This window comes from Heliangelus exortis, chromosome 1 (assembly GCF_036169615.1).
Source record: "Heliangelus exortis chromosome 1, bHelExo1.hap1, whole genome shotgun sequence".
Taxonomy (NCBI): domain Eukaryota; kingdom Metazoa; phylum Chordata; class Aves; order Apodiformes; family Trochilidae; genus Heliangelus; species Heliangelus exortis.
The window spans coordinates 147,094,891-147,107,824 of record NC_092422.1 but is presented as its reverse complement, the minus strand read 5'-3'; the positions used below and the strand labels follow the sequence as shown (position 1 = coordinate 147,107,824).

Genomic DNA, 12,934 nt, shown 5'->3' with positions numbered 1-12,934 from the left:
GACTAATTGCAAAGATCAGAAACTCCTTGGCCAGGACAGGTACCTTGCTAACAGGACCTACGCAGGGTATTTGCAATCTCATTTTTCCCTTCCCGCTCCAAGACACCTCAACATTTAATGATTTCTTATCTAAAACATTCATTACTGTCTCGCTACACACTGCTGGAGGATGTGGGGGATGACATACTTAGCATTTGCATCAAAGCTGTTATGCTGACAGTGCAGTTTTTACTGTCAGCCAGAGATGTTTGGTTTTCCTGGTGAATCTTTTTTTAAACACACTTCAAACAAACCTCCTTTGACTTTCACCAACAAATTCCTGACATTAGCCCAACTCCCTGCTTCCCACTGTCCCTCATGCTGCTCACCTCGCTACGGAATGCAAAACCATACAATGGGAATTTTAAAATTTTTTGTAATTAACACTCAGAATGAATTATTCTAGCTCCACGTGATGCCAACTTGTACCTGATAATAACTGGGAAGCACCTAAGTGCTGGGCAGTCACTGCTGTGAAGATTATTTTCCAGGTGTGAGGGGGCTATAAACCCACTTGGCTTTGCTTTATATGTGAACAGCTGAACTTATTGGCTATCAGAGAGGTGTAAACTTTGATCCACCTGTCCTGTTGGGACTGAAGCTTACAGAAACGACAAACGAAACGGCAGTAACTGGCATGATGGGTTCCTGCGGGTGACAGGGGAACACACCTGACAGGGAAACAGCGGCAGGGGCACAGGTATTCACAGCTCACCCCTTTACAGGGCACACAGTTGCTGTGAGCCTTTCCACCTTTATATTGAACGAAAGTTAGCCCCCAGCCCCCTCTCAAGGAGCCCCCCTAAAGCCCCGCAGCCCCGCACCCCTCCCCGCAGGTACCGCCACCCCGCCTCAGAGGGGACAAAATGGCGGCGGCGGGGCGGGGCGAGCCGAGGCTCCTCCCCGCGTCTCTCAGGGCCTCTCGACCCCGCCCCCCGAAGGTGATTGGCTGAGCTGCCGGAAGTGCCGGGTGGCCGCTGAGCGCGCGGCGGGGTTCCGCGTGTGGCAGGTGGGTGAAGGGGGTGGCTGCGGCCCCGCCGGACCGGACCGGACCGGAGCGGGTTTCCCCGCTCCTGGTCTGCCCGCAGCGCTCCTCAGAGCTTCCCCGAGCTCCCGGCTGCCGGGCGGCGCGGCGCGGCCCTGGGTGTGCTCCTCTCCCTGCTTGGCCGCCCATCCCCGACAGCGGTGTTGTGGCCGCCTTCTCCTGGCGTCGCCTCCCCTTGGCTGTTGCGCGGCCTCCTTTGCCACCCCCCAAACCTCCCATGCACAGACGCACTCCCCTCGTCCTTTTGGGGTAGCCGGAGTGCTAAGCTTTGTGCTATCTCCACTGAGCTCCGTGCCAAGCGTGTGAGTGGCTTCTTAGGCCCACCCCCTATCAGTTGTTGTTAGGGGGTTGGTGTCTGAGTTGGTTCCGCAGTGCTCCAGTTCCTGAGGCTGTGGTGTGTTCTCTCTCTCTCCCCAAAGGTGCCCTCTGCCACCATGTTTGTCCTGGTAGAGATGACTGACACAGTAAGAATTCCTCCCTGGCAGTTTGAAAGGAAACTGAATGAATCCATTGCTGAAGAGCTGAACAAGAAATTGGCCAATAAGGTAAAGCTTGGGTCATGTGTAGGTTGGTGCAGGCATCCTGAAGCATTTCTTCTTTTCATTTGTTCCCAATGAGGTATGTGGGTGAAGTGTCAGAATAGTTTAGAGGTGAAGGCCACCAGAGACTGTAAACAGAGACAGCCATGGAAGAAAATTGAGTGGAGCTGCTGATTTGTGTATAGAGAGGCGATCCAAAACATGGCCAGAAAAACGTGCTAACTAATCCATCCAGTGGAGGAATTTTAAAAAAGACAATGTAAACAAATGCATAAGAGTAATAATGGGAGAAGAAATAAAGGTGTAACTGACATCTCTGTGCTTATCACTTGAAATACAATGTGAAAGTAAGAAGTTGGTCTTTGCTGCAAGATCTGAAAAAATGTTATGTCATTGTCCAGGAGGTCACATTTTCCCTGTGCAGTCCCTGGGACTGTGATTAGCATATGGCTTTCAGCCTGAAGCAGGTGCAAATCTCAAAATGCAGCTTGGTAACCAAACTCAAAAGAGGAGCTTAAAGAGAGCCTGAAGTGATCAAGGACTGTGAACAGCAGATTATGCAGACAAGTTATGAAAAGCAAAACTCTGTCCTCATATACTGATGACTAGCAGCTGCCTCAGATTTTGTAGGCTGTGAGGCCATTACAGAAGCAGCAGGGAGAGACCTGTTCTCATCTCTCCCCAGAGCAAGCATAATTTAAGACAAAGGCAAGCCTAAAGGCTTCTGAAAGTGTAACTCCAGTGAAAAGCACATTTAGCCTTTGGACAGGCTGTGGGGCTGATGAATGATACCTGTGGGCAACTGCTTTGTACCTTAACAGGTCAGGTTCTCCCACTGCTGACAGTTACCCCAAAGGTTGCTGTTTGTAGCAGTGCCAATGAAAGCACATCCTCCCATAACACTTGGCTAAGTTTGGGATTCCCCTTCAAAGCAGTGTGATTAGTTTTGGGGGTGCTGAAGGAGTGCACCAAAACAGCCTCCCTTCCATCTTGCCACCCTTTCTATTGCCTTCTTTTGGGAGGGTGTGCACTGTGTATGAATTTGATGGCTTGCTCGATTTAACCTGGCGGGTTGCTTGATTTATTGCTCTTTATTTATATTTTATTTTGATCAGGTCGTGTACAACGTTGGCCTCTGCATCTGCCTGTATGATATAACAAAGCTGGAAGACTCATACATATTCCCTGGAGATGGTGCATCACACACCAAAGGTATATTCTTGTCCTCTGTTACATAGCTGGGCAAAAGGTTAGTGATCTGGAAATGTAAAATGAGTTCAGTTCTTAGGGAAAGTAAGTTTAGAGGAACTTACTGACATTCATAGCCTTAACTTTGTTTCTGATTGGAAGGCAAGAGGAAAGTGGTGCATTTTTTGAGTACAAATACAGTTTGAAAAAGCCAGTCCTGTTTGCCTTCTCCAGTAGTCCATCCCTGTTCTACAATTAGAGCCATGAGAGTGAGATAAGGAAGGGGTTAATTTAATTTAATATTGTTGGAAATACACACATTAAAGTAGGTTTTATTAGTTGTTCTGCATTTTACTGTTTTTTTTTCTTTTTGAAGCTTATTTTCCTTTGCTAGAGTGTTGAAACATGTTTCTGAATATAACATTTGCACAGCGTTTGATGCTGTTTTCCAGCTGGAAGTTTTGCTACCTTTTTGTTTGAGACTTAGAAGTGTATGCTGAACCAGATCTGTCTAGGGACCTCTTTTTTTTTTAGGAAGAAATGACTACTTTTCTTTGACTTAAGTCAAATCTGTCTGAGTGAAAACTGGAAGTAAATGCGTAAAAGCAAACGTCATGCTTTTTTAAGCTGGAAAGAGGTGCCTTTTCTAGCATCAGTTTTCAGTGTGGAAGCATATCTTGAGCATGTGGAACATTTCTTGTTAGAAGGGAACTGGACTGACTGAGTGTGTCTCCCCTTCTCTAAATTTTAACCCCAACAGAACTTGCTCCCTGCAAATAAAAGATCTAATACTGAAGGAGGGTGTCAGGTTCTCCTGGTTGCTTAAATCTCCACTCAGCTTCTTAACTTCTTAACTCATTGAACTGAAACAAGATATTATATTGTCTCTGAGCTGGGAAAAAGTCTACTGCTTCCAGAATCTGGGGTAGTACTTTAATAAACCCTGCTGTGTCTTGTAATATCTCTAATGTACTGCTCAATTTTATGAGGAGCACAGAGTGCTAAACAGCTAAAATGAGGTTAAATTGCTCGTAAGCATTGTTTGGCTAAGATTGTCTTAGTATAACATAATTATAAAAGCAAAATGCTTAGTTAGAAACATTGTTTTATTTAACCTGGATGAAAAATGCAGTCATGTTAGAGAATGTTATGTACTTTGATAATAGTTGATATCTGATATTTGTTTTAAAGAAAATACAGCATTGGTGACAAATAGAAGGAGCAGAAACAGTACAATAAAGTATAATTTCAACTGCTATTCTTGGCCTTGAAGCATTGTGCAGGAATGCTCACTTAACTAAAGCAGAGGTTCTGATCCATGTTCTTAATTTATTGTTCTATTCTGTGAACTTTTGCAAGCTTGAAGAGCAGAGAACAGCATGCTGATCATCTGCTGTCATTATTCATACAAAACAGGAATCAGACCTCTTATTTCCATTTTTCTATCTAGTCAGGAAATTGCGAAAGAAGCTGGGCAAGAATTTTAGAGGGCATATAGGATGTGGGATTTTCATAGAATCATAGAATTGCTCAGGCTGGACAAGACCTTCAAGATCATTGTGTCCAGCCTTGTCCTAACCCTGTTTCCCTATTCCTGATGACCCACCACTAAACCATGTCCCCAAGCACCACATCCAGGCAATTTTTAAACACATTCAGGGATAGAGACTCAGCCACCTCCCTGGGAAGCCCATGCCACTGCTTAACAACCCTTTCTGTAAAGAAGTGTCTCCTGATATCCAACCTAAATCTCTGATGCAACTCGAAGCCATTTCCCCCTGTCATGTTGTCTGTTACCAGTAAGAAGAGACCAACCCCACTCTCACTACAACCTCCTTCCAGGTATTTGTAAAGTGATGAGGTCTCCCCTCAGCCTCTGTTTCCCCAGACTATACAGCCCAAACATTCTCAGTCACTCCTCATAAGGGTTGTTTTCCAAACCTTTCACAAGTTCTGTTGCTCTTCTTTGGACTTGCTCCACCACCTCATTGTCCTTTTTCGTACTGAGGTGCCCAAAACTGAACACAGTACTCGAGGTGGGGCCTCACCACTTCCAGGCACGTGGGCAGAATCACTTCCCCAGTCCTGCTGGTCACACAATTTCTGATACAAGCCACAATGCCATTGGCCTTTTTGGCCACCTGGGTGCATTGCTGGCTCATATTCAGCACCCTGTCGATCAATACACCAAGGTCCTTTTCTGCCAGGCAGCTTTCCAGCCACTCTTCCCCAAGCCTGTAGCATTGCCTGGGGTTTTTGTGACCAAAATGCAGGACCTGACACTTGGCCTTACTGAATTTCATACATTTGGTCTCAGCACAATGATCCAGTCTCCCCAGGTCCCTCTGTGAAGTCTTTCTGCCATCCAGCAGACCAACACTCCCTCACAACTTGGTGTTGTCTGCAAACTTACTGAGGGTGCATTCAATCCCCTCATCAAGATCATTAATAAGATGTTAAATAGGAGTGGCCCCAGCACTGAGCCCTGGGGGATACCACTCATGACAGGCCACCAACTGGATTTAACTCCATTGACCACAACACTTCAGGCCCAGCCATGCAGCCAGTGTTTAACCCAGCAGAGTATGTGCCCATCCAGGCCACGGGCAGCCAGCTTTTCCATGAGGATGTTATGGGGACAATGTCAAAGGCTTTACTGAAGTCCAGGTAGACTGCATCAACAGCCTTTCCCTCATCCCCTAAGCAGGTCACCTTGAGATAGGATGAGATCAGGTTTGTCAAGCAGGATCTGCCTTCCATGACTGGGCCTGATTGCCTGGCTGACCTTTAGCTGATCTGTAGTGGCTCTTGAGATGATCCATTCCATGACTCTCCCTGGCACCGAGGTGAGACTGACAGGTCTGTAGTTACTGGGATCCTCTTCCCATCCTTTCTTGAAGGCAGCTGTCACATTTGCCAATCTCCAGTCCAATGGGGCACCCCCGGTTAGCCAGGACTTCTGAAAGATGATGGAGAGAGGTTTGGCAACATCTGCCAACTGTCTTAGCACTCTAGGGTGTAAACCATCCAGCCCCATTGATTTATGAGTGTCTAGCTTATGAAGCAGCTCCATAACCATTTCCTCATGGATTACATAGGGCCTAATCTGTTTCTCATCTCTGCCTTCTATTTGAAGGGACTGTGTGCCCAGGAAACAACTAGTCCTGATGTTAAAGACTGATGCAAAGAAAGTACTGAGTACCTCAGCCTTTTCTTGATCCTTGGTCACTGTGTTTCCCTCTGTATATAATTAAGGATGGAGATTCTCCTTTTCTCCTCTCCATTGGTGATATATTTGTAGAAACGTTGTTATTTTTCAGCACAGTGGCCAAGTTTAGTTCCAGCTGAGCCTTGGCTCTTCTAATTTTCTCTCTACACATCTTCACTGTATCTTTGTAATCCTCATAAGTTGCCTATTTTGTCTTCCAAAACCCATAAACTTTATTTCTGTTTCTGATTTCCAGCCAAAGCTCTCTGTCCAGCCAGGCTGGCCTCCTTCCTTGTCAGTTCATCTTTTGTGGCTTGGGGATGGTCAGCTCCTAGACCTCTAAAATTAGCTCCTCAAAGTATGCCCAGCCTCCCTGGGCTGCTGTGTGCTCCAGAACTGCCTCCCAAGGGACTCTCTTGACCATGGTCTGGAAGAGATCAAAGTCTGCTCTCTTGAAGCCTAAGGTGGCAGTTCTGGAGACTCCCCTCCCTGCTTCACTGAAAATAAAAAACTTTATAATTTCATGGTCACTTTGCCCAAGATGGCCTCCAGCCTTTACATCCCCCACAAAACTTTCTCTATTAATAAACAGCAGGTCCAGGAGTGTGCTTCCCCTTGTAGGCTTCCTCACCACCACCCTACACATTCTAGGAACCCTTGGGACTGTTCCCCCTCTGCTGTATTATATTTCCAGCAGATATCTGGGAAGTTGAAGTCCCCCATGAGAACAAGAGGTAGAGACTGTGAGACCTCACTCAAGTGTCTGTAAAGTACCTTCTCAACCCCTTCATAATGGTTGGGTGCTCTGTAGCAGACTTCCACAATGGTGTCCGTCTGATTGACATTTCCCTTGATTCTGCCTAACCCATAAGTTTTCAACCATGCCATTACCATCATTAATTTCTGGACAATCACATCTCTCCCTAACATAGAGGGCAACTCCACTGCCTCCTTCCTTGCCTTTTCTTTTGAAAAGTTGGTAGCCATCAATCACAGTATTCCAACTATGCGAGTTATCCCATGTTTCTGTGATGGTAGCCATAGCATAGCTTTCCATCTGCACAGTGGCCTCCAGCTCCTCCTGCTGTTACCCATCATGAGTGTAGATGCACTTCAGCTGGGCCACCTTTGGAGAAGCCCTAATACCCTCTGGACCATACTCAGATGTTTCCGAAGTAACCAACCTCTCACCAAACCTTTTGTTCCTCCTGCCACAAGGAATATCCTCCTCCTTCACAAAGAACCAGGGTTGTAAGACTTTACTAGTGCCCTCTTCTTTCACAAGCACTGGCATGTTACATCCAGGCTCCTCTCTAGTGGCCCCAGTTTCACCTGTAAGACCCTTCATACCTAGTTGAAAACCTTGTCCATGAACCCTGCCAACTCCTGTCCTAGGACCTTTTTCCCCTTGCAGGATAAGCTATACCCATCCCTAGTCAGCAGGCCTCGTCTCCTGTAAATCAAGCCATGGTCAAGCCCCTGGCAGCAGCATCAGGCTTGGAGCCACGTATTGATCTGCTGGCTCATCCTGACTAGTCCCTTATCATTCCCCACAACTGGAGGGATAAAGGAGAACACTGCTTGTGCTCCTGATCCCTTAACCAGCCAGCCCAGGGCCTTGAAATCTCTCTTTATTGCCCCTAGACTTCTGGTGGTTACCTCATCACTGCCTACTTGAAAGATAAGTACTGGGTAATGACCTGTGGGTTTAACTAGGGTGGAGATGGCTGCCACCCTGTGGAAGGAGTATAGTTCACCAACACAGATGTAACATTATTGATCTGTTTTCCTTCAGTGCATTTCCGCTACGTGGTCTTCCATCCCTTCCTGGATGAGATTCTGATCGGACAGATTAAAAGCTGCAGTCAGGATGGTGTTCATGGTAAGCCACAACCTCTAACATTAGGGACGCATGAGCTGCAGAGCTCTTGGGACTGTTGAGATCCTGTGATTTCAGGTTGTACCGTGCTGCCTGTAGGCTGGTTAGAGACTGTTACTGGCCTCTAGCGCTGCTCTGACCCAAGGGTGGTTGGTAGTTCCAGGTTGTCAGCTTCCCCTGTCCTTGGTGGTTTTGTCTGCACTCCCCTTTCCTTTTGTCATTCATGTGCATGCCCAGGAAGAACAGGCAGAGCCTATCTGTAGCAGAGACTGGTTTTATTTTTTTGATTCAGTTAACAGAACTTGTTGGTTTAATTTTTTTAAGTGGTAGCGTCAGCTTGTGTTGGTCCAGTGTATCTTCCTGTACTTTTGTGCAAATTCATGATCATTTTCTGTAGCTGAAAACAGTCTTTGTGAGCACAAAATGCTTTCAGATTCATGGCATACATAATTGATGAGTTGCTTGCCTTTCTTGTAAGAGTCTTTCATGCAAGCAAGCTCCTCAGTTGTTAAGTTGGGACAATGCGATTATCTTGGCTGCATTTGTTGCTGCATTTGGTCACCTCCACTCTCTGATAAAATTCAGCGTCACAGAATCTCAAGGGGGAGGTGGGGATTGTTCTAACTTTATACTGGTCTTTATTTAACGTGTTACATCTGTGATTTCTAAGCTCTTTTCAGGCACAGACCTCTATAGCATCATCTGACTCATTTCTTGGAACACTTACATTTCCAACCCTGCTCCAAACTGCCTTGTCCTTTCCCAGTGGGCAGGAAGACTGTGCCCTCTGTTGCTCTATGTACTTTCAGCTGGGTGGTTCCTTTGCTGCCAAGTGAAAGTGAACATTGTGGCTCAAAGAATAATTCCTGCGTGATCTCAGATGTCCTTCCTGAATGAGGAAGGAGAATGAGTCTAGAAATGCATTTTAGGAGTCACCGTGCTATGTAATTTGTGAAGAAGCGTTTAATTCTTAATCGGATAATTTTCTCCCCAGTTTCTATTGGATTCTTTGATGATATTGTCATCCCACCAGAATCCCTGCAGCAGCCAGCTAAGTTGTATCCTTTGATCACCTGTGATAACTTTACTGCTTCATTTCAAAAGACTGTGCAATGCTGGCCCAACAGGCATTCCCGGCCGCCACAGCGAAGGTGCTTGGTGGCAGAAGCTAAGCCCTTGTGTCAGGCGAGTCCAGCAGACTGTTATCACAGCCAGACAGGCCTCACGCTTATTAGGTTTTGCAGGATCATTGTGCCCAGTGATTAATATGGTTGGCAGTGTCCCCTACACTACCACAGTGTAATCCCTGCCTCTGGTCTTGGTGGCTGCTTTTGCCAGTTTTACTACATCATGTAATGTCTAGTTATATGGGGTGTCTAATACACTTACTTAGAGTAGGTGAGGTCTTTGGTTTGAGGGTGTAACGATCCGAGTTATTATTTATATTTTGTTTGCGAGGAAATTTCAGCCACTACTCATAGACGACGCGTGAATTTACGAAAATAACCAGGCTTTATGATTTTAACAAGTTAAAAGGATTTATTTAGGATTTATACAATTAGTTACTTTGGAGAGAAGAGTCATTAAGAAGAGAAAAGAAGGAGAGAGTAATCAAGATGTTATCACCGTCTGCCGGCCCTGGCCTTTGGCTGTAGTCGGGTGCGTAGGGTCTGTCGCTCCTGCCGCTTCTCTGTCCCGTAGCTGAAGCCCAAGTGCCGAGAGAGGGGGGGAAGAAGAGCTGCACACTTCTCCTTTTTCTCTTGGAGTTTTATACAGCAGAAGGAGTTCTGTCTTTTCATAAATCACTGGCACACAGACTTGCTAGAAATAACACAGATTTTGCCATCTCAAGAACTTCTCTTTTATTTATTATTATCTTTCAGTCCTTTATTACCTTTGTCTGGACCATGTGCCAGGAGGCGACTGGATAAGCAGTCTTATCTTTAGGAGCTTGTCAAGCATGATATAAAACAGAAGCTAGTTAAGTTTGGGGAAAAATCTGTTAATTGAGGATGTTTGGTATATTTTAAAAAGAGCAGAAAAAAAAAAAATACTGATTCGAGAGACATATTTTGTATTTTCAAAGTGTTTACATCAGAGGGGTTTTGTTTGGTTCAGGGTTTTTGGTGGGTGGTTTTTGGAGGCAGGGAGGCTCAACTGCCCAGCAGCGTACACCATGAAGCAGGAAAATCAGAAACAAGGTGTTGGGGTCTGGGCTGCGCAGACGGTGACCTAGGACAGTGCATTGGGGTCTGAGAAATAATTGTGAAAAGGCTTTAAATTGAGTCTGTTCCCAGAACTGTCAGGAAGTGGCCTGTTGGGAAGATTACTGATTGTTTCCATCCTTGACCCTTGGTGTGGCCAGCGACGAAGCGGAGCAGGTGTGGGTGTGGGAATACGAGACAGAAGAAGGGGCCCACGACCTCTACATGGACATTGGAGAGGAGATCCGCTTCCGAGTCGTGGATGAAACATTTGTGGATACATCACCCACAGGTCCCAGCTCTGCAGAGGCTTCCACTTCCAATGCCACAGAAGAAGTCCAGAAGAAAGAAGCACCATACACTCTTGTGGTAGGTAACTACATGCAGAATTCATAGAGCCTTGTGGATATAATGGTTTATTCTATGACTAAAGTAGAATCCCTCTCTCAAGGAACTGATTGCTTTAAGCTGACCATGAAAGCAAAGCTAGCCACAAAATTAAAGGTGTGGAAAAGGGGAGAAAGGAGATTGTTCTTGTGGTCACACTGTTTGCCAAGTGTTCTCGTTGGAACACTTGGTGGTGGTTGGTGGAGTTGCCCTGAGGGGCTGATTTAAAGCAGATTGTGGATGCAGCATCTGCAGGTAGGGAGTGAGACTACGAGCACATAGTGGAGAGGACCAGTGTTTTTCTTGCAGTATTTGGACATAAGGCCCACCTGAGTGCAACACAAGAGACAGATGGATCTAAAGAAGTGTCAGCTGTGTCTTCTAGAGGAGTTTGGGCAAATGCTGGGCAAGCTCTGCCACAGAAAGGTGTTAGTATCTCATCTATAACTTGTGGGGAGAAATGCTATATTTTTATGCATTTACTCCTGTGCTCTCAATGCAGTTTATAATTGCACACCCTTTTCTTCTCTCTGTGCACAGGGATCAATCAGTGAGCCAGGCCTGGGCCTCCTGTCGTGGTGGACAAACAGTTAGCTGCCATTAGAGCCTGCTCTGCAGAAAGTCTTTCTCGTGGATGTTTGGGGGATTGTGGCATCCTGCTGGTGCTCATTGCTCCTCTGAAGCTGAATGAGAAATTAGACCTGCCATTCTCTGTTTCCCCTTCAGCTTCCAACCTGCCAGATCAAGACAGTCGCTTTCAAGAAATGTCTTCGCTGATCTGTAGAAGTGAATTTACAGGCACAAAAAGCCTTGAGCACAGCAGCAACAAACTCAGCTGGAGCTTTGGTCTCCTGCCCTGGAGGGAAAACTGGGGAGGTCTTTACTTGCCTGAATTAAGAAGGGAGTTGACTTCAATGCATGAAGGCAGGAAAGAATGCCTGTCAAGATGGATCACTCCCCTGGGCTGAGTGCTTAATCTCAGAGGGGTGAAACCTGCCATTCTTTTGATAGGGAATGGAGAAGAAGCAAAAGTCTCAAGCTAGTAGAGGTGTGGTCCTCTGGAGACCTGTAAAATGCTGCTGCTGGGAGGGCAGGGGAGGTGGTGATTATGTCTGCAAAGAATGGGAAAGTAACCCATGGGTGAAGCCAGCCAAAGAGAACTGGCATGACAGTGGTGTACTGAAAAGCAGCTCAGGTTCTGTGAAGATGACCACTGTGGAAGGCTACAGGCTGCTTACTGTGGAATGGAAGTACTTCACCAGGTAAGCTGGTTTTATGTGGAACTAGCTAAACTTTAAAGGCGTTTGACAATTCATAATTCTGAACTGAATTGGACCAAGGCTGCTTTGAGCAAGTGAAATACTTGTTTGTGGGGGGTGTGTTAGCAGCAGAAATGGAATAAATAGTAAAAAAACACAGCCTGCCTTCCTGCACAGTTTGTGGGGAAAATATTAGCTTCCTGCCTAGCAGGAAGAAAAAACTGCCTCCTGCAGTTTAGCTACTTGGATTTCAAGGCAGACAGTGTTGAGACCAACACTTTGCTCTGCTCCAACAGCCAATAACAAACAATTGCCATCACCCTCCCTGACAGCAGTGAAAGGAAAGAGGGGAACAAAACACAGAGTAAAATCTATGCAGGGCCTATTGCCAAGAGAGTGATGTTGCACATAATTACAAAGCCAGCCACGTTTGGCAGGAAGGGGCTGTAATTCCCCAGGATAGTGGGTCTGCTTAACCTTCAACTGTGAAAACAAAGGCCTGAGTCACCAGCACCCTCCCTGCAGCGTTGTTAGAACCCCTTGATTCTGAACTTTTATTCCTGGTGCACTGCCCTAATTAAAAGGGAGCCTAGAATTCTTTAGGCTCATGTAATAAACAGAGGTCCATCTGCTCAGACAAGTTTACTGAATGCTGCCTATAGAGCAGTAGTGTTCAGCTACACCATCAGCTAGACACAGTAGGAACTGGTTGTAGAACACCTCCTACCGTTGGTATAGGTGGAAATTTGGGTAAAGCACGTTAGAACCTCAACAGTCAGAGAGGTTTCCACAGACTGTTCTGGGGCAGTGCCTGTGTAGTGGGGAGAAAACAACCCAGGTACCTCCAAGGAGCTGTTGTGCTCAGCTCCCACAGTGCAGGGTCAGAGCTTCCAGGTGGTAGCTGCAGGGCTTTATGTACTGATCCAAAGAGCTACTCCTCAACAGCAGGCTGCTGTTTTGGAGGAGCACTTGAGGAAACTTAGCTCACTGCACAGTGCTGGGAAAGCATATAAATCACTCAGTCTTTGCAAGTTTGTCATTGCTGCAGTAGTGGCTCTCTTGCCCTGGAGAGGAAGGCACCGATGGTCACGAGTCTACCTCCCTTAGGTAGGTTAATGTCAGGAAATAAACAGTGCGAGACAGCCGTGAGGGTTCTTTTTTTACCCAGTGTTTTTGTGCACAGCAG

General features: G+C 46.2%; 1 protein-coding gene across 1 annotated transcript; it reads left to right on the top strand.

The window, feature by feature from the left end:
* Positions 1-972: 972 nt before the first annotated feature.
* POLR3H (RNA polymerase III subunit H) lies at positions 973-11,905 on the top strand. Its single transcript, XM_071732133.1, has 7 exons — positions 973-1,048; positions 1,504-1,629; positions 2,739-2,835; positions 7,815-7,901; positions 8,893-8,956; positions 10,264-10,471; positions 11,030-11,905. The coding sequence occupies exons 2-7, from the start codon at positions 1,519-1,521 to the stop codon at positions 11,081-11,083; spliced, it is 621 nt and encodes a 206-aa protein (XP_071588234.1). The 5' UTR covers positions 973-1,048; positions 1,504-1,518; the 3' UTR covers positions 11,084-11,905.
* Positions 11,906-12,934: the final 1,029 nt, after the last annotated feature.

Excerpts from the sequence above, each read along its gene's own strand:
- POLR3H (XM_071732133.1), top strand. The coding sequence starts at position 1,519 with ATGTTTGTCCTGGTAGAGATGACTGACACAGTAAGAATTCCTCCCTGG. Across the intron at positions 1,630-2,738 it reads ACAAGAAATTGGCCAATAAG|GTCGTGTACAACGTTGGCCT; the intron begins GTAAAGCTTGGG and ends TATTTTGATCAG. Across the intron at positions 7,902-8,892 it reads CAGTCAGGATGGTGTTCATG|TTTCTATTGGATTCTTTGAT; the intron begins GTAAGCCACAAC and ends TTTTCTCCCCAG.